This window comes from Zea mays, chromosome 3 (genome assembly GCF_902167145.1).
Source record: "Zea mays cultivar B73 chromosome 3, Zm-B73-REFERENCE-NAM-5.0, whole genome shotgun sequence".
In the NCBI taxonomy this organism is placed as follows: Eukaryota; Viridiplantae; Streptophyta; class Magnoliopsida; order Poales; family Poaceae; genus Zea; species Zea mays.
The window spans coordinates 225,834,512-225,854,806 of NC_050098.1; the positions used below are offsets into that span (position 1 = coordinate 225,834,512).

Consider the following 20,295-nt stretch of genomic DNA (forward strand, 5'->3'; position numbering starts at 1 on the left):
TTCAGCTTCTAGGCATAGTATTGGGCTTCTCGTTCCTGTTCTTTAGAGAGTCTCTTTCCCGAAGCGTGACAGATGATATATTCAATTTTTTTCCTTTAAAGCTTCGGGAGCAGGCGCGGGAGTTTTCTCAGGCAAACTCTGTTCTGTAGCTTCTTTCTCTGCCACTTTCTCTTCAAACTCCGAGGGTTGTTTATCAGCAGGCTCTGAAGGCCCAGCTTCGTCGCTACCTTGGCCCACTTCAGCCTCAACTTCGGCCGGTTTTGTTTTAACCTCGGCAATTTTCCCTGAAGGAATAGAACTTGAAGCTTTTACTGACTCTAGTACATCTAATACACTTGCCATCCTTTTTCTTTTGGGAGTCGCCATAAGACCTTTTTGCGCCTTCGGCACCGCCACTTCTGCCGAAGGGCTTAAAACTTCTAATGTTTTTGTCCCTTCGATTCTTGGCTCCTCAATTTTATCAGTCTTCGCCTCAGCTAACTTGGCCGAAGGTGCCTTCGGCATTGCAGTCGGCTCTTCAATCTTCTGCGTAGGAGGAGCAGCTCCTTTTGCTTCAATAGATGAAGAAGTTTCCCCGCTAAACTCAGGCACTATGGCCGATTCAATATAGCAGGGTCGGTGGGTGAGAACTTTCAACTTTTTATTCTTCGGCGCAGGCTCGCTTGGAGCAGCCGAAGCAGCAACCTTTCCAGAGGTTGCACCCTTTCTTTTCTGCCCCGTGGCGGATAGCGATAGTCAGGGTATACAAATCCAATAGCATCAAAAACCCTATTTAATTTTTTCTTTTTTCGGCTCCCGAAGGCCGCAGATAGTGCATTATCTTCGGACTTGGAATATGCTCCAAGTAGCTCATCGCTAGTGTTTTCAATGCACTTCAGCCAGTCATCATCTGGTTCGACAAACTGGTCTCCAAATCTGAAGGTGTATTTCAATTGAACCAGGCCGCCTTCGCTAGGGTTAGTGATGGTTTCTTTCGGCATTTCCCAGCTGTCTACCAGTGGCCATATCCTGTAGGCTACATGCTCTTGAATTAAGTCTCTTGTCCCAATAAAAGAGCAAACTGTGCTGAAGGCCCTTCGACATGCTTCGACTGCCTCATCAATTTCTACCTTCGGTTTTCGGAGGCCGAAGCGGGACCAGATGGGGACATGATGATTTCTTTAATGTCCTCTTTTGCTTTCAAATCATTTTTCACGTAAAACCACTCCTCCATCCAGGCCTCGGGCCATCTCTTCCGAAACGTTGGCACTGGGTAGCTTGTGCCAGAACGAGCGACAAAGCTATAGCAACCAAAGCTATTATGATATTGTTCTTTACCCCAGAGTTTCGTCTCATACGAAAGTTCATGCATAGTGCAAAAGCATCTTGCACTTGGCTCTAGACCTTGACTTCTCACAGCCCAGATGAAGATCCCCATTCTGATAATTGCTTCGGGAGTAATCTGGTGAAGGAAAATCTGGTTTGTCTTTAAAACTTCAACCACAAATCTGCTCAACGGGAACCGAAGTCCAGCTTTGAAGAAGCTTCGGAAGATCACAACTTTGTTTTCTTCGGGAGCAGGAACGACTCTGTCTGCGTCAGCCCTCACAATAGACATATCTCGAAAATACCTTCCTCTCATATTATCAAGATGACTTTGTTTGATAGTTGATTTCCCGAAGACTGCATGACTTGGCCGCCAAGGCCGATCTTCAGAGTCTTCGCCTCCACTCTCCACATCATAGCTGTCGCTATCATCAGTATCTTCAGACAAGACTTCCAGTATCTCTTTGGTAATTTTCTCTGTATTTGTTTTCGCTATTGTTTCAACAAATCCAGCAGTTTTCTCCTCAAGGAGCTTCTTCTCTTCACTCAGCTTCGTCTCAGCAACTGTCTTCTTGTCTTGAGACATCTTGTCTTCGGAAACGTCGAAAACGTGTCCTTCAAACCGAAGCTCAAAAGCTTGAAGGCTACCAAGCGCTAGTAAGCACAAGTTGTAAAATTGAGAAAACAAGGCAAATGGCACAAGCAGTGTATCAAGTGCAGTCGGTGTGAGTTCCTATTTATACGCCCAGTGCGCTCCAAATTGGAGGGCCCCGTATATCATTGACTGTTGCTATTCTAGCAAGGGGAAGGTGTTTTTTCGGACCTTCGGCTTAGAGCCTTCGTCCATATCACAATCTGATTTCGTTATTCTAACAAATTAATATTGTGAGGGGCTACTGTTGGGGGCCTTCGTCTTCCGAAGGTCCTCAAAAACATGATTTAACAATGTTTTCGGAGTGTAATACATGAATAGGTACCTTCGGACTCGGATCAGAACCATAGTGTGAGAAGCACGAACAATACGAAGGTTGACGCAACGCCGAAGCTACGCGCAAGGGAGCTTCGACATGATAGCAGAAAAGAGAACCGACTTAAAGGGGAAATGGCTATTTAGACCTTGATGGATTACCTTAGAGTCATTAGCAAATGTAAAGGGCATGGATGTAATTTCACATGGGCTGCGTCCCGTGCTTATAAATAGATGAACAGTACTCCCGTACTGTTCACGCTGACTTGGCATTTGCTTTTGCGTCACACCCGTACCTTTGTTTTCTGTCAAGCCGAAGGTACCAAATGTAATTCAATATTGTCTTTATATTAACTTACGATTATATACTAAGAAATATATATATGATAATGTTATTGTTCACATTGTTTTTTATGCTTTATATGCTTCATTCGTTGTTAATATTTATACATATATGTATGTTGAGATGATGAAGATATGTCCTTCATGACCTTCGTCTGAAGATCATTATATCCTTGAGGAAATAATGCTTCGAAGGACGAAGGGCATTAACAAGTAACATGTTTTGGTGTTGCCTTGTTCTCAATTTATAGCATTTGAGAGCAAGTCCCCAACAGATATCTATTAAAACCCTCTTAAAAGCTAAGAGGAGAATTTCACTCAGGGGGAGTTTTGTTTAAGTCAAAGGAAAATCATTTGAAACAGGGGGAGAAATTTCAAATCTTGAAAATGCTTCTTGAAATCTTATTCACATACCTTTGACAATTTGCAAAAAGATTTTGAAAAAACTTTCCAAAAGGATTTGCAAAAACAAAACAAGTGGTGCAAGCGTCGTCCGAAATATTAAATAAAAGAAAGCAAACCATGCATATCAAGTAAAACTATAAATTTGTTTAATTTCAAGTAACCTATGCACTTACCTTATGCAAACTAGTTCAATTCTGCACTTATATATTTGCTTTGGTTTGTGTTGGCATCAATCACCAAAAAGGGGGAGATTGAAAGGGAAATAGAGTTTAACCTTTTCCCATAAATAATTTTGGTGGTTGAATGCCCTACACAAATAATTGGACTAACTAGGTATATGCCCGTGCATTGCAACAGGGGATACTTGTACACGGATATGTCATTGTTTAGTGATGCTATCAAGAATCAACTCAACAATAATAACAAGTGAGTTGATCTAGATAATTAGTGAAAAAAATCAGCCATGCACCAAATATTCCTATGGATTTTGTTTGCATATTTAAAAATTCCTATGGATTGCTTTCCTCGTACAAGTTAGAGAAAAATAACAAAAGAATTGCAATTCACAGCTAACTCTAATTCGAGTACGAAAGAAGTCACCTGCAGCTGCAGAGATCCTAAAGCTCAACTGCGATGCTTCGCAGTATGCATTCATTACAACATAACACTCTGAACATATGCAAGCCATCAGTTTTCACCGTTTCACCATCCTAATGTGGTCTTTATTAACCCGAGTGTACTGTACTAAGGTGCATCAATGTGCGGCAGAACCGCAGAACTACATTCACTGCCTCAACTGAAGCTAGGGCAGATAGGTCCCTTGGACAAACCAAGGCGAACCTCCATTCCGTGGTGCATGTCAGGTTGACAGAAACCTTCAGAATCTTGAGGCACTGCAAGCCGGTAGAAAAAAAAGAAAATCAGAACAAGTCAAAAACGATTGTGCCAATAAGGAAAAAAAGTCCAATACTATCACAAAGCATATACATATATAAAATGTTAGGCGGTAACTCAGTTAAGCACCAATGACCATTAACACATTTTATCACTCATCAGAGATGGTAATCCTGAAAGTTATTGTAGCTATGAGAGACAACTCAGGTCATACTGTCACAAAAACATATAACTTTTCTAGTTCCTTGACTAGGGATGGCAGCGGGTCGGGTTTTGTTCGGGTGTAATAATACCCGACCCGAAATTGTACCCGAGACTTCTACAAATATCCATACCCACCAAGCCAATCGGGCGAGAAACTGTACCCATACCCATGCCCATCGGGTATCCACCGGGTATCGGGTATCCAGTGGATATGTTATTGTGGACTAAATAACATCCGGTCAGTGTTATAATAAATGCATAAAATATTTTATTTTATATCTAAGCACCAATGCAACACGAGAATGACTATATTTGGCTACACGTCGATACAATATCTCAACTCATAATTATCACATCTAATAAATTTAAATTTGAGTATAGAGAATAAAAGCTTAATGAGTTCATGACAGTTGACAGTTATAACATTGTCAATGTCTCATTGGTCTCGATTACATTACAGCTGATTGTTAACACAACACAAATTAATATTCATTAATCAACAACACATGCGAGTGAGTTTTTCTAGTGAATGTAGCACATTTTTAGTGGATGTAGCACATTTAAAGAGGTATATTGATATTTCGGGTATCCACTGGATACCCGTGGGTAAAGTATTTTACCCATACCCGACCCGATGTATTTCGGGTATCCGACCCGATAGGACCCACGGGTGAGTTTTTGTACCCGTATCCATATCCGGTGGGTACGAAACCCGCGGGTATCCATACCCACGGGTCCAACTGCCATCCCTATCCTTGACCTTATGACAACCTTCTTTGGTCTCAAGGCGTTTGCATTTCTTGGGTCAAGAATAAAATCAGGCTTTGTATCTCATGTGAAGGCAACTTTTGGGTACAGTATGATATCTGTAATCTAATATTAAAACTTGTAGTGAATACCATATGGGACATATTCCTAAGCAATAAGGCCCAGTTCGAAAGCACGTTATATAACAGATCATGAAGTGACACATATCACAGCACTCGACAAACATTTAGCATTTATGTTCACTACTATGAAGAATATTGGTTAATTCCTCTATTTCTAAAATACTTTATCAATCGGTTTTGGAGACTACTACTATATAATACTACTAAACAATTTAGTTCATTCCTTCGAGATACGCACTGGAATGTTAATTACAGAAATGCTTAGCAGACCAACATAGAAGACTGTCACAAAATGGAAGTGGACTTGCGTTCATGTACCTCTCGGCTTGCCTCATGAGCCAGATTGGTGCCCTCTCAACCTTTTTCCCTCTGATTGCGCTCACCAGCAGTGGCTCCTCCACCGTCTCGGGCGAGGCCTCCTCCATTACCGTCTCTGAACCGTACCATCACGTCAAAAGAGCAGCTAAATTAACTTCTCAGCCCAAGCCTCGCAACCTGTGAGCAGAAGAGAATAAGATTCACCTTCGACAGCGCTGTAGCGGACGGTCGAGAGCTATCTGCGTCTAGGCTCGGTGCGGGCGAACCTATCGTGGAAGAGGGAGGCGGACGGCAGCAAGAGTGGCTGGCACGTTTGGCATCGCGCTGTCCAACACCGACAGAAGCCCAACCCCTTGCTTCCGCCTCTACGGCCGCGGTGGTGGAAGCATTGTGCTGAAACATGAGGGCAAATCATATTTTCTTTTGTTGTATAAATTGCTATTAACCTTTTGCAGATATACATTTCCTGCTCCAAAGCTACATGGAAGATAATTTCACAGTAAAAAAACAACTTAACTATAACAGCACCCCAAATGAAAGGAAATTTTATCACATGAAGAAATTATACCTTCAGAGCAGCTTTTGTGGGCATCCCTGTAGCAACATATTGATGCTCAGAGTGGCCAATGATTGCATCATTACAAACCACAACAATCTTTGCGATCATCTGGGAATTTTCATCCATGCTCAAGCTTGGCCAATCGTGTATCTTCCAAAGCTAATCTATAAATACGGGAGACATTTCAGAGATCATGGAGGGAGGAAAACATCCCATGGCCACCGACAGTAACCTCTTGAGCAGTAAAGATGGACTTGGTACGGTGTAGTGCATAATTCAATTTGCAAAGATATACAAGCACCACAGAAATTTACAAAACTAAAGCAACACTGAATAAAACACCAGTGGATAGTAGCGGAGAAAGTGTTTGACCTGAAGTTAAAATATAATAACTTGTGCAGATATACCTTTGCACTGCCATACTTGAGGCAACTAATTCCTAGTTTTAATCCTTCCCTTGTCTGCATGATCCGAACAATAAGTGGCTCTTTCGACCTTTTCTTCTTAGCTTTTGCTTTCTTTGGTAGTTCTGGAGCGTTTGTAGGTTCATCTCCATCTATGATTAATGCCCCTTGAGTAAGAAGGGGGATAAGTTGACAAATAGCATCCGAGGTTGATGTCTACAAAAGACATAGGTTACAATGTGATAAATTGAATACTTAGTTCACAGCAGAGGGCAGGTAAAATAAACATTGCACAACACAGGATACAATCCGATTACCTTATCTGCAATTGTAAAGTACTCCAATATGGTCGTGTGCACTATTAAGTACTCAACGGTACCTTTCTCCAAGATTTTATCAATCACAATAGTCATATGAAGCAGGACAGATGATATCTGCAACCCAAGCTTGGAAATTGTATCTATCAAACTGGAAAAGTAATTGAACATTAGGATTTGCCACAAATAAAAATCCATTGTATCTAGAGAAATATCTCGCGTACGGATAACCAAAGTCACAGTGATTTCCCCTATAATTCTAACACAGAGGAAAACTGTAAAAGACATGCTTAGCTCTAGCCTATTACGACTGTTCATAAGATGTTCAGAAAGAATAAATAGCAAAGGAAACTTCTAAAATACATGACCAGGATTCAAGGTTCATTTATACAGCGTAAACTACAAAAACAAGAGTGTCGTGCTATGGGACTCATCATATTCTGAATAGAATCATCATAAGCACCAGGGTAACTCTCAGACACCAATAAATGAGAGATAACATTGGTATTTGATAAGAGCCCATACCTGTGAGGCTTCAACATCTGCTGGTAGATTTTTTATGTAAAGTTCCCATCCTTGCCCACTCCACTTTGCCACCTCATCTTCACTTGGAAGTTTTCCAGATTTGAATTCTGCAGCTAAGGAGCAAATCTTTTTGTAAGTAGCTGAATCTGGTTCCATGGCATCAGGAGGGATACCAGTCCCCTCAACCCACAGGTGAAGGTCAATTTTGTTTTCTATCCCAGGTACATTGGTTTTGAGGAATTCAAGAAATGTCTCTGTATCTATTGATTGGAACTTGAAGGTTGCAATGTACTTCTTTAAAAACTCGTCGAAAGCAGGCCTGCCAATCTGATACAAGCAACATGCATAAGACATCACGTTAGAAATTAGTCCAATACTGAAGTAATTTTACTGAAAGAATGTTGCAAGGAAGAGTAGAAGAGTTGCCATGTTCCATACTTCCACCCACCTCACGCTCAATTCTCCAAAGGAACTGGAAACCTTTCTCATAGGGCACTTCAGAGTAAACATCATCAGGGTCAATCCCTGCCATCTTCGGCTTCAACTTGGTGAACTCCATGTTATCCTTAAACCTCTCCATCATCCTGTTCAACCCCCTCCATCCAATCCCCATGTTTAAGGCTGCCCGCTCCTCCCCTTGCACAACCTCAACAATCCTCCTCTCAGCATATGTTGTGAATCCCTGTATCAAGTGACAACAATATGAGACTAAAATGTCAATATACAAGTATACAATATACATATTAAGTTGTTAGGCACTTAGGCATGATAAACAACATCATCATAGCCCAGAAAAGTTGCATATTTACCTCTGTTTCCACACACGCCAACTGCAAACTTGCCCTTAAAAAACCAAATTCAAATTTGCCACTGAAGATCAAAATTCTGATTTGACACTGCTTTAACCTGGTCATTACTTTCTATTTTTATATTTGCAAGCAAAGAAAAACACTACATGAGGTTAAAGACCCCTTCTCTTGTTTCTCCATCTTCACCTACCTGCCTACCAGCTTTATTATTACTGGCCCATGCTATAACTCAAATCCAACCTTTTGCAGCTCTCCTGCTACTCCCTATGGTGTTCCTCCTACCCATCTTCGTCCGACAGTTCTGGTACCATCTTCTTGCTCATTACTGGCCCATGCTATAACTCAAATCCAACCTTTTGCAGCTCTCCTGCTACTCCCTATGGTGTTCCTCCTACCCATCTTCGTCCGACAGTTCTGGTACCATCTTCTTGCTCATCCAATCCCCATGTTTGATCTATTTTAACTGTTCATATGGGATATGGGACGTGATCTAATCGCGACATGAGATGTCTACCCCACATAATCAAAATGTAAAATAGATCACACTGCAAGAATTACAGAAATAAAATTCAATGGGATATTCAAGCAGGGTACAGTATCATGTACCAATTTAACGAAAAGTGTGTGTTGTGAAATGTGACCAGTATCCATATCAGAGTACACACATGGATTTACAATTATAAACATGTTGTTTAGTGAAACCTGGGAGAATAGGACAACATCAAGCAATCAACATGATTTTTTTCTTTTTTGAATCAATGGAGGCAGGCAGACACAGTAATCAAATCAATGGTTGTCCATCTACTACTACTCTAGTTACTGTTGGTCTGTATTAGGACCCAAGTCCAACATCTAGCAGTAAGGTCAATAAAAATGCAACAAAAAATAAGTATTCAGGGCAACCTGTGGTTCATGTTGAAATAACAATTGTGGTAGACTTTAAGCATAATATAATTATGTAGAGGTGCAGAGACAATGATGTGATGTTTCAGGACTACTTTAGTATATGCAATCCATTACTGAACCAATAGTAGGTTTAATAAGCAAAAACAGATAGACTTCGGTAGCATTGAAGGGAAGGAATTGCCGAATGCCACATTGTACTGCACCTGCACTCATAAAAAGGATTTCTTGAAAACATGTTTCAATCGGTTGCACAGGCTAATGGAATATGCAATATTGGAGTGAAAAATGGGGGAAATCAACACCTACAGATCCGATTTCACCTTGAATTATTTAACCATTCAACATCATGTCAGGGAGGCACTTAGTTTTTAGATACTTCGAAGTGGCATGGCAACCTTTCAGGAGCTGTCATCATCGAAAGTAATAGTCAAGCATGATACAGTTAAACATAATATATACCAACTGAAGAGCTATTACAGTTTGCTCTACCGTGATTCAGGGGGAAAGCTAAGTGCCATTCACAGATGGGGTGTCTCTGATCTTGGATTAAGTTTCAGCTCCTGTGTCAAACGGGAAAAGGTCCAAGATTCCAAGACTGTTCGCAGATTAACTGATGGCCCAAGACGTTCCTACATGTCACAGGCATCAACAGTACCATTGATTCCTTCTTCTATTAGCACTGAACAGAAAAAGAATGAAGATCAGACACTGGATTTAGGTTGCCCAGGTATGAATTTACAAAAATAAGTCTGGAGGCAAATAATCTGTGCCCTTTGACAGAACAGATAAAATCAGAAAATCTCTCACAACTAAAGGAACCATGTGTGAAGAATGAATTATCTTGTCCGACCAACAATGGTACCAGCCAAGAACATAAAGGAGGGATTGGAGGCCACAAACTTGCAGCAGCAAGCATGATGGTTCTTTCTGGTCAATCATTTCCTGCAAATGCTAGTGAATCAGTGAGAAATGTGCATGTCTTGGCAGTATTTAAAGAGGGTAGAGACTGTACATCTTCACTTACACTTAGGGAGTAGCATAACAGGCCAGTGTCAATGATTCAGAAGCACAAGATTAAGCAACTGATAAGAGCAATCTATATAGTGGAAAAAAACTTATGATACAGAAGCACATGATTAAATTGAAAAAACAAAAAATTGCAATAACGGTATAAGTTTCACATTTAACTGTGTATTATCAAATAGGTTGCTAAAGTGTACCTCTAATTATTTGCTAAAAAACATATGCTCACGTGTACCTCTAATTATCGGTTGCTTAATCTTACATCGGTTAAAAATGCAACTGATAAAAAAACCTAGGATACCAGTAGCACACAGTAGAAGTTTCAAATACATACACTGGCTTGTCAACTACATACACTGCATCATCGTACCTGACTGTAGTCTTCCTAGGCGAGAGTAGAGAAGGATGGGGTTTGGTGTGGTGTCCAGCTTGACATGTTATCAAATAGGTCATGCCGTCGATGGAAACCTTTCTCAGTATCCATGGAGCGATGTCGATTTGGGCTGATTGGCCGGTTGAAGGGTGCTGGTATCGGCGGATTGGAGGATGGCGGGATTGAGAGCCAGGGCGGGGGCAAAGCAGATTTGGGGCGAGCTTTGCGACCGCTCCTTCCATGCATAGCGTGGGCGAGCTTAGGTGGCACTGCAATTCATGATCACAAGGTTATTCTGCTATTCTGAATCACCAAACAAAAATGAGGATAAGCACAGTAGCTCTTAAGAAACAGAAAGCAAACCCTGTTCTACTATTACCAACAACAACAGAAGGCCATATAGAAACAGGTGGCACTGCAATCTCTGTCACAATAAGTTGCTCTGGCCTATCACCAAGGTTTAGTAATTCACAATAATATAGAAAAATGAAATAAAAAGAGAAAGAATTGTCAACAAAAATGCACCGACTTCAAATTGGAAAATAACATCTAATGCAAGGCAACCAATGTGGCTTGGGGAACTTGTTATATATATTTAATGTTTTCTCCAACTCACTTGACTGTCCTAGTGTTTTTGAAAGTCTCCTGATTGGATGACCCCATTACATGTTTTTATCGATTTTATATCATATATATGCATTGTGTTATGTCTATGAGCAAGTGGTGCTCAACTGTGCGATTGCTATATTGAGGCATGCTTATTTAGTTTGTTTCCATACTTGTTAGATCTTTTGTTATATCTATTGCTGCATATTGCATATCTATTGTACATGTATGCTTTCTTAACTAATGCAGTAAAAAATATTGTAGTTTCAATGGGAAGGGATTGAATATATTACATGTGTGGCCTATTGCCGCACCATCGAACTTCTTGTCACGCTGGGCTCGTCCTCCAGGTCTTGTAGAGTAGAGAGGCGGGTGTACAAATCAGATAGGATTTAGGTGGGCGTGGCAAGACTGGATCAGATCGATGGATGCACTACAGTGCCCAGCTTGGTCGGTTGTGCCATGCTATACCTCATCTGAAACGACACTCCCAGACATGACGTCGCCACCAAGGGACTGCACGCAGCCGCCCCCGCCGCTGAGGGACTACACGAGAAAGTGTACGACGCCACTGCCAAGGGACTGCGCGAGACACTTGAGCGCCCGCAGCAGCTGCGAAGCCCAGGAATCCCTCGAGGGAGGAGGGCGCCCTGGGGCATGGACTGAGTGGAGCTTTCTAGAGAGGATGACAGCACATGGGCAGAGGCACTATATGGAGGTGAGCTGCGCCATGCCGGACACGGAGGGGAGAGGACACCGAGTTGGCGGTGAGGTGCGTGACTGAGGGACAGATCTGTTGAAACAGGTTAGGGGCTGATCTCGCGGGGGGGAGAGGGTTGCGTGGCTGGGCGGGGGCCAAGAACAACGGCTCACCACATCGACGACCTCCTCGACTTCCCCAAGGAGGACTCCATTGCCGTCGTGCTCCTCCTGGACGGGCCGACGCCAGCGAGCCCACTGTCGATAAATTCGAAACCAGTTACTTACGCAGATCCTCACTCCCCTCAGTTAGGGACATCACACGTGTACCAATCGCAACAATGAGACCCAATCGCAACAATTCTCCACGGCTGCAACCACACAACAGATGAAACACGTGTCTGATCCGGGTGCCAACTAATTCAGCGGGAAATCCGCGCAACCCGGATCGAACAGCGACCGCATCTAGAGCCCCCATCCGCGGATCTGAAACCCGATTCCCAGCGAGCAAGCGAGCCCGGTCGTGGGGAAGCGGAGCGCTCACCTCGGATGGCCACCTCCACCGGCCGCTGCTCCTCCGGCCCCCGCGATTCCTCTCGTGCGTTGCAACGACTCGCTCACCTCGGACGGCCACCGCGCGCGCCACCTCCACCGGTCGCTGCCCTTTGCGAGGGCGAGGGCAGGGGGCATAGTTTGGTGTAGGCGGGCTCTGTGACGCCGTTGGTGGGGGCAGGATCACTGCGCGAACCCTAATATGGCGGTGCGGGATTGGTGGCGGCGCATCCGCGGATCCCGCCATCACACAGGGCAGCGCCGTCGAGGGCGAGGGCGAGGGCAGGGGGCGCGGTTTGGTGGCGGGCGGGATACCCGGCGGCGAGATTGGTGCGCGGGCGAGCTCGAGGGCGGGGGCTCGCGGGCGCGTGCTGCATGCGGGGGCGATGGCTGGCGCGTGCGGCATGCGGGGAGGAAGACGCGCGGGGGGCGGCGGGGGCACGGTCATGCGTGGGGGCGACGGCGGTCGCGGTCGCGGAGGGGGAAGAGGGGTACGGTCACTGCGGACGCGGCGCGAGCGTGGGGAGGGAATCACGGCGGCGCGGGGCCTCGCGGCGTGGGCGGACTAGGGGGAGGCGGGGGCTCGCGGCGTGGGCGGACTGGGGGGAGGCGAGGGCACGCGCGGGGGGAGGCGGGGGCACCTTAGTTGTGGACGCTGACACTCCCTTCTTAATAGAGTAGTAAAGATAAAGACTAGTTTGCTCTAGATTATATTCCCTAGGTGCATAAAGGTTCAACACAAACCAATAAAAAGATTAAAGAAAGGGTTCAAAAAGAAAGGAGCAAAGAAAACCAAGTGTGCCCTGGTCTGGCGCACCGGACTGTCCGGTGTGCCACCGAACAGTGTCCGGTGCCCTAGGACCGTATAACAACGAACTCTTCACCTTCGGGTTTCTTCAGTGCCACTCCGCTATAATTCACCGGACTATCCGGTAGGCCTAGGTAAAAAGAACCGGAACCGAGGAACCGAACCGAAATAACCGAGAACCGAAACCGAACTAACCGAACCGAAGGAACCGTTATAAAATTTGATTCTGGTTTTTTGAGAACCGAAATAAATGAGATATTTTCGGTTCTGCACTCCAAAGAACCGAAAGACCCAAAAGTATTAGATTCAATTTGTTACATGTGTTTGTAACTTCAGATGTTGTGTTATCGACTTATGTTGAACCTCTAATTATCCATATATTATCTATGAAATTATGGTCATTGTGCACTTATGGTTGTTTGTGGGGAGATGTTGCTGAAATTTCTCACAAAAGTTGTCGTTATTCAGAATTTTAGAGTGGCTGTTACAGTTCGGTTAGAACCGAGGAACCGAACCGAAGAACCGAGAACCGAACTAGTCGGTTCTGATTTCTTTATCTTGCTATTTCAGTTCTAGTTTTTTGAAGAACCGAATTTGTACAAGAACCGAGGAACCGAACCGAATCGAAGAACCGAATGCCCAGTCCTACTGTCCGGTGTGCCACCGGACTGTCTGGTGCACCAGCGGAGCAACGACTCCTTCGCGCAACGGTCGACTGCACAGTGCTTTGACAGCGCTACAGTTCACGACAGAAGTCAGAGTAGAGGTTAGAGGCGCACCGGACAAGGAACAATGTCTGTCCGGTGCCACCAGAAGTCAGCGCTCCAACGATCCACTGCGTCAGAACCCTAACGGTTGGGTGATGTGGCTGGCGCACCGGACTGTCCGGTACGCCCATCAACAACAACCACCCGCAACGGTTGTTTTGGTGGTTGGGGCTATAAATACCCCCAACCACCTCCACATCAACCATCCAAGCATTTACTACTTCTCATTCAATACAAGAGCAAAGTGCAACACTCAAAGCCACAAATCAAAGCCACCGATCCGATCAAAGTCCCCAATTCAATTCTAGTGCATTAGGACTCGTGAGAGGATCACTTGTGTTTCTTGTTGCTCTTGTTTCCTTGGCTTGGCTTGACTTTATTTTCTTTCTCACTTCTTACTCTGAAGTGCTTTGTAAGCGAGGCAAGAGATACCAACTGTGTGGTGATCCTTGCGGGGTCTAAGTGACCCGTGAGACTGAGGAAGAAGCCTCACTCAGTCTAAATAACCGTTTGAGAGAGGGAAAGGGTTGAAAGAGACCTGATCTTTGTGACCAACTCAACGGGGACTAGGTTCTTTAGAACTGAACCTCGATAAAAATCACCGTGTCATCCACTTTATTTTCTTGGTTGATTTGTTTTCCCTCTCTCCCGGACTTGATATTCGCTCTAACGCTAACTCCAGCTTGTAGCGTGTGTTTAAAGTTATAAATTTCAGATTTCACCTATTCACCCTTTTTTAAACGACTTCTACAAACAGAGCCGATCATGAACCGAGCGAACCAACGAACCACAAGCAATTTCATCCATGCCTAACAAGTCCTGCAACCCGAACCTAACCCCACAGGCCACCGGGTCAGATCGGACCACTTCACACGCACCAGACCGAACCGGAACGGCCCGTCTCGCGTCCCGTCGCGCCGAGCGCACCACCTTCTCCTCCCTCCCCTTCTTCCCCAGGGAAAAAACACCTCCTCGCCTGCATACGGACGACGCACCACCCAGCCCCAGCCCCTGCCCCTGCCCCTGCCCCTGCAACCCCGCTCCACCGCGCCCGATCTCTATCGTCGACACCACCGCCTCCGGCGAGGCCTTTTCCGCTCTTGAGGTTTCCACAGGTGCCTCTCAGCCCTCCGCACACTGCCTCGTGGGTTTCCCCGAGCTCCCCTGCCCCAAACCCTAACCCTAGCTCCTGGCGTGGGGCCGTGCAGGTTCATTCCCTGCTCAATCGGGCGCCCCATTTGGCACCCTCTGCCCCCCCACAGACCCGTAGGGTTGCATTTCAGGTATGTAGAATGCCGTGCCGTGCTGTATGTGGGAGGTCCGAGTGGTCAGTGCGGGGGGACTGCGCTGGTTGCTGCTGAATTGTTCTGCATTTGGGTTTTGGCGGGCGTGGGGTGGTACATGCACTGGTCCGCTCCACGTAATAGTCCCTGAGCCAGAGTTAACTAGTAACGTGCATGAGCCTAAAGCACGTCATGCCACTTTTCAGTTTTGGGAAAATGGTGTGGGCGGGCTCAAAAATGTGATTTTTTCTGTACTTATTCTGACGGTCCTGGACTTTTCCTCTGGTTGGAAACTAATAACATCGTTTAAGCAGCCTCTCAGGTCATATTTTTTTATTACTTGATAAGGCAAATGCTGCCATTTCTTGTTAATTTGGCAAGGGATGCCATGTCATTTGCAGTGCTTGCTCTCGTTTGTTTGTCACATGCTGTTATGTCAAAGTATGTCATTGGCTCATTGCATTGTTGTGAATAGACTACGTTTCTGTTAGAAACTCCGAGTGGTTCATTGTTTGTTATATCATCAATTGGGCGTATGTTGAATGGCTTTTGGTTTGCAGGAAACAGCGTGTCTCTTTTCTGGACTTGGGAATCTGAGAGGATACTGTGCAGTTTAATGGCACACACTGCTGACTATATGCACATATAATGATGCATGGGCAAACCATGCTTCTCTGGTCTAGTGGCTATTGAGCTGTGCTCTATGGGAGGTATTGCTGAATGTGGTGTGAGCATTGACACTAAAGCTTCACCACGTCGAGCAGCCATAGAGAAAGCTCAGGACGAGCTCAGGTACATAAACTAATAGACCTTGCTCTGAACTTGCATATTGGTTCTCTGCATACCTGATGCTCAGTAATGCAAAACTCCAGGCAGGAATATGATGTTCGTGAAGAACGAAGGAGAGAGCTTGAATTTCTGGAGAAGGTTTGCGTTGTCATCCTTATGGTTTGCACACTGAATTTGCGTCAGAACTTTTTTCCTTGTTTGTTTACTTATTGTTGCAGGGAGGCAATCCCTTGGATTTCAAACTTGGCCATGTAGCTTCCCTTAGTGTACAGTCCACTTCTGTGACAGAACAGATAGCTGAACAAAATGTGATAAGGTGATACCTAATTACTAATCTATCATTTGATAACATTGTTTATTCATCCTAATTACTAATCTATCATTTGATAACATTGTTTATTCATCTAATATCTGTTGTACTGCAGTGAGGCCAAAGGTAGTTCTGCATTTGCTACATCACCTCATGGGGATTCTGTTGAAAGTAACGACAAGCCAGGAAATTCATTGTGCCGTGAAGGCAATACAGCCGATAATATTACGCTTTTGGATGGAGATGCCAGCAGCATGGGTGTGGATAAAATTGTGAAACGTGGAACAAAGAGAACTAATTCAGCTCAAGCTGAGCAGTTCCTGCACTGTGATGGTCAGAACAATGCAAAAGAAGAAGATTCTGGGTTGTACCGTCTTGGTCCAAAGAGCCAAGCGTATGCACGACGTAGGTCAAAGCCTATCAGAGAGAATGCATATAGTGTATCTGTTAGGTATCCACCAATTCCTCCATTAAGTTCTCAGCAAAAAGATGTGACAGGATTAATCCCAGAAACCAAGACTGAGGATAATGGTGTTTCATCCATTGGTGATTCAAAACCGACTAGTCCTAACTCTAAAAATTTGGTGACAAATGCATCATTACTGAATGATAAGGTGGAAATGGAGACAGAAAATGTTCAAGCAATTCCTGAAGGCAATCAAGCACCGAAAAATGAGTTATCAAACAGCAACAATGGTAGTCCTGCTATTGAGATTTCACCAAACAGTGTGCCGGATAATTCTCGTCTTACTGTAAGTGATCAGATGGTTACTGCATTTGTTTCTGTGGAATCCCCAGATGCTATTTCAAAAGTAGCTGCTTCAAGGATAGTTTGTTCTCTCCCATATATATCCAATGAAATATTGAAAGAAGCACAAACTCTTGAGAAGGCAGGTAATAACCCATCTATGGTAAGTGTGGTTGACGTTCATGCATATGGTATGGATAACAATGGTGCAGCACCTTACTCTGCTGTGAAAAGTGCTAGTTTGAATGAAAATGAAGTTGATCCAATTCATGAATATGCTGCCAAAGCTGTTACTGAACATCCAGACCAAAATGAGAATCTTGTACCAGTGAATGCAGATGAAATGGCTGATGAAGGCTTGAATAAGATCCTACCTGATGACAAGGATGACAAGAAAGATTGTCAACTGGAAGTTAGTAGTGGGCCTGTCATTTTGAATGACAGTTCTACTCCTGTCTATCCTGAATTTAGCAATTCCTTTTATGCAAGAGATGGAACAGAAGTTTCTAACAATGCAGTAGATTCAAAAAATAACGCAGAACAGCTTGCTTCTTCTAATCAGGGAAAAGGGAACATGGAGGAATGCAAAGATTCTGACGGAAACAATGCAAGTGAATTGAGTGTTGCCCAAAAGCTAGTGTCTGTTATTGTGCCCCCTGCTTCAGACGCAGGCGATGTGAGTAATTTTGTAGAAAATGATGTTGATAAATCTAGCAGAGATCAGGAGAAGGTAGCAAAGAAGGAATATGAAGATTCTGTCGTGGCAAAGAAGGATCACGAAGATGCTATCCTCAGAAGGGCACGGTATATAGAGGTATACCTAGTATCTAATCCCCTCCTTTCTCATAGTGCTATTTTTTGCTTCTAAAAAGGGAAAACACATTACTTGGGACAGGCAAATATTAAGAGGGCTGGTGAATGGTCTCTCTGCAATATTTCTTTAGAGAAGAAGCAGAAGAGCCACTGGGATTTTGTTCTGGAGGAGATGGTCTGGATGGCAAATGACTTCACACAGGTTCTTCCTCAAGTGTTCCTTCTATAAACTGAAATATTTTGCAGCTCCCCATCGTTGATTCGAAAAGCTTATTTGAACAACTTGCTTCTATAATAGGAGCGTTTGTGGAAAAATACAGTTGCAGCACAGATGTCCCATTGGATTTCTTCTAGAGGTCGAGCGGTATTTGAAGAAGCAAGCATTCAGAGAAAGCAGAAATCTGTTGCTAGAGTTCTAGCCAATGGTATTATGAACTTTTGGTGTTCAGTCCATACTTTACGAGCTAGTGGTGGTATTCCTAAACCAATAAAAATCGAGCAACCGAATGAGCTAGAGGAAAATAAGCTTGGTGGGTTCAAATCCGGAAAAGCGGTAAGCAAAATGAATGTGCTGATTATTTTTTTAGTGTGCCAGAATGCTTAGACCGTGCCCAGCAGTTCATCCATATGGTCACCCAAAACACACTTTTGCACTGTTCATAGAGTGGAGTTTGAATATGGGTATAGGGATGTGTAAGCTGCTGGAGATAGCCTTAAAAACGTCATGCTTATTTGTAAGCGTCGCAGTTTAATGGAATTGTTTATGGCTCTTGACACTTGAGCTTCATGTTTATATAGCTTGGTGTATCTTGCATAATCGCATATGATATTGAGGTGTCATTTGAATTTGTACAGGATGAGGAGTGTTTGGAGCAAGAAAAGTCGCGCCAGTCTCCTATTCAGAGCTTTGCACTTAGGTTTCTTGAGTATAACATTAATGCATCTGAATTTCTGCCATTAGCCGAAGCACCATCAACTCCTGACAGGCTAAATGATTTTGGCATTTTGAAAGTACCTGATCAACTTTCAGAAGTACTCTCTCTGAACACTCTGTTTCTTTGTTTATACCATTTTACTTTTTTCTTCATTTCATCAAAGTGCTAGTAAATAGACTTGATACAACAACTGTTCCTAGCTCAGTTGGTGGGAGACATGGGTTACATCTCTCAGACTTTGTCAAGTGTCTCGGCTCCCACGAAGTTATGCCCTTCTCCTGGTGGCTTGAGATCGGTAGGGAGAAGAAGACTATGGGTAAATTCTTGATGTCCTTCTCCAGTCGGCTGGCACAGGCTTTTATAGCCAAATGGCCGACCACCAGGAGGGAAACTACTCCCTGATTATAGTAATAGCAATCCTACTTTGTACTTTCCTTCTTATCCCTACTGCAGAAGGAAACCTCTTTATTCTAGGAAAGGGATATCCTACTTTCCTTCTTAGCCCCTGGCTACTTTCCTATTTAGCCGTTGTCAATCACTTTATTCTAGGATTGCTTTCCCTTTGCGCTGCTGCCTTTCCTTCTGCGCTGCTGTTTCCTTCTTTAGTTGCTGGCCGCGTCCAGCTCGCGCGCGCGCCCAGCGCGTTCAGCTGCCCGACGCGTATCACAGGCGCGCTTGTACGTGCGACCGTACATGACATCTCCCCCTCCGTCGAAGTCCAGCTCGTCCTCGAGCTGAAAGTCTGGGTACCTGACGCGGAAATCGTCGAGGTCTTCCCATGTTGCTGATGTATCAGGCTCGTCTTTCCACTGGACAAGCACCTGGCGAATGTCGCGTGCCAGGCGAGCTTGCGTGACACTTGCGGGCTCTGGCACAACCGCACCATGGACTTTATGGGGCATTGGTGGAGTAGTGGCTGGTGGGGTGCCGACGAACTTCTTGAGCATGCCGACATGGAACACATCGTGAAGACGGGCTCCCGACGGAAGCTGCAGACACACGGCTACGTCGTTGATGACTTCCGTGATGCGGTATGGTCCGACGTAACAAGGCTTGAGTTTTCCCTTGGACGCATGCGGCAGGGATGTGGCTGGGCGCTGACGGAGCTGAAGAAGAGCCTAGTTGCCCTCCTGGTAGGACACCTGGCGGTGATGCTTGTCGTAGTGTTTCTTCTGTACTGCTTGTGCTTGTTCGAGTCGGTACCTGACATCGTCGAGGACGGCCGCACGATCTTCCATCTCCTGGGCGACAGCCGCCACACGAGTCTCACCGGGCTCGTAGGAGCGGATGGAAGGCGGGTCGCGTCCGTAGACCACCCGGAATGGTGTCTCGTGGAGTGAGGACTGGTAAGCGGTGTTGTAGATGTACTCAGCCCACGACAGCCAACGCGGCCATTGTCGGGGTTGATCCCCGGTGAAGCACCGTAGGTACATGATAATGACACGGTTTGGTGCCTCTGTCTGGCCGTCCGTCTGGGGGTGGAATGCCGACGACATGTGTAGTTTTTTTGCCCATGAGGCGTAGGAGCTCACGCCAGAACACCGAGGTGAATACTGGGTCCCGGTTGGATACAATGGATTGTGGGATCCCATGGAGGCGCACTATGTCGGTGAAGAATGCTTGCGCCACGGACTCGGCGGTGTATGGATGCGCCAAGGGAACGAAGTGGCAGTATTTGCTGAAGCGGTCCACGACGGAAAGAATGACCGTCTTGCCGTGCACGCGGGGTAGTGCCTCCACGAAG

The 20,295-nt window shown here is 44.9% G+C and overlaps 2 protein-coding genes and 1 long non-coding RNA gene across 11 annotated transcripts in view; 1 reads left to right on the forward strand and 2 right to left on the reverse strand.

The window, feature by feature from the left end:
• Positions 1-3,460: 3,460 nt before the first annotated feature.
• On the reverse strand, positions 3,461-5,713 carry LOC103651523 (uncharacterized). Of its 2 annotated transcripts, none has more exons than XR_564797.3 (3): positions 5,530-5,713; positions 5,326-5,440; positions 3,461-3,912 (listed from the first exon to the last, which is right to left on the reverse strand). It is a non-coding gene; the product is annotated as an uncharacterized lncRNA (long non-coding RNA). The 2 variants fall into 2 exon arrangements; XR_002268502.2 differs by having other exon boundaries at positions 5,326-5,502; positions 5,592-5,655.
• A 1,366-nt stretch (positions 5,714-7,079) lies between these two features.
• On the reverse strand, positions 7,080-7,887 carry LOC103651524 (leucine aminopeptidase). Its single transcript, XM_008677163.2, has 2 exons — positions 7,579-7,887; positions 7,080-7,457 (listed from the first exon to the last, which is right to left on the reverse strand). Exons 1-2 carry the CDS (start codon positions 7,870-7,872, stop codon positions 7,080-7,082), a joined length of 672 nt encoding a protein of 223 aa, XP_008675385.1. The 5' UTR covers positions 7,873-7,887.
• A 6,631-nt stretch (positions 7,888-14,518) lies between these two features.
• LOC103651525 (Chromatin modification-related protein EAF1 B) overlaps positions 14,519-20,295 on the forward strand; it is a 33,990-nt gene continuing 28,213 nt past the window's right edge. For 2 of the 8 annotated variants that reach the window (XM_008677168.3, XM_035966505.1), the window contains exons 1-8: positions 14,529-14,956; positions 15,517-15,748; positions 15,829-15,883; positions 15,964-16,061; positions 16,171-17,617; positions 17,699-17,818; positions 17,915-18,169; positions 18,472-18,648. In XM_008677168.3, coding sequence (XP_008675390.1) covers positions 15,612-15,748; positions 15,829-15,883; positions 15,964-16,061; positions 16,171-17,617; positions 17,699-17,818; positions 17,915-18,169; positions 18,472-18,648 — 2,289 coding nt within the window. In that variant the 5' untranslated portion in view covers positions 14,529-14,956; positions 15,517-15,611. Of the gene's footprint in view, positions 14,957-15,516; positions 15,749-15,828; positions 15,884-15,963; positions 16,062-16,170; positions 17,618-17,698; positions 17,819-17,914; positions 18,170-18,471; positions 18,649-20,295 lie in introns of all 8 variants that reach the window. The other 6 variants (XM_008677165.4, XM_020550556.1, XM_008677164.3 and 3 more) reach the window with 6 other exon arrangements.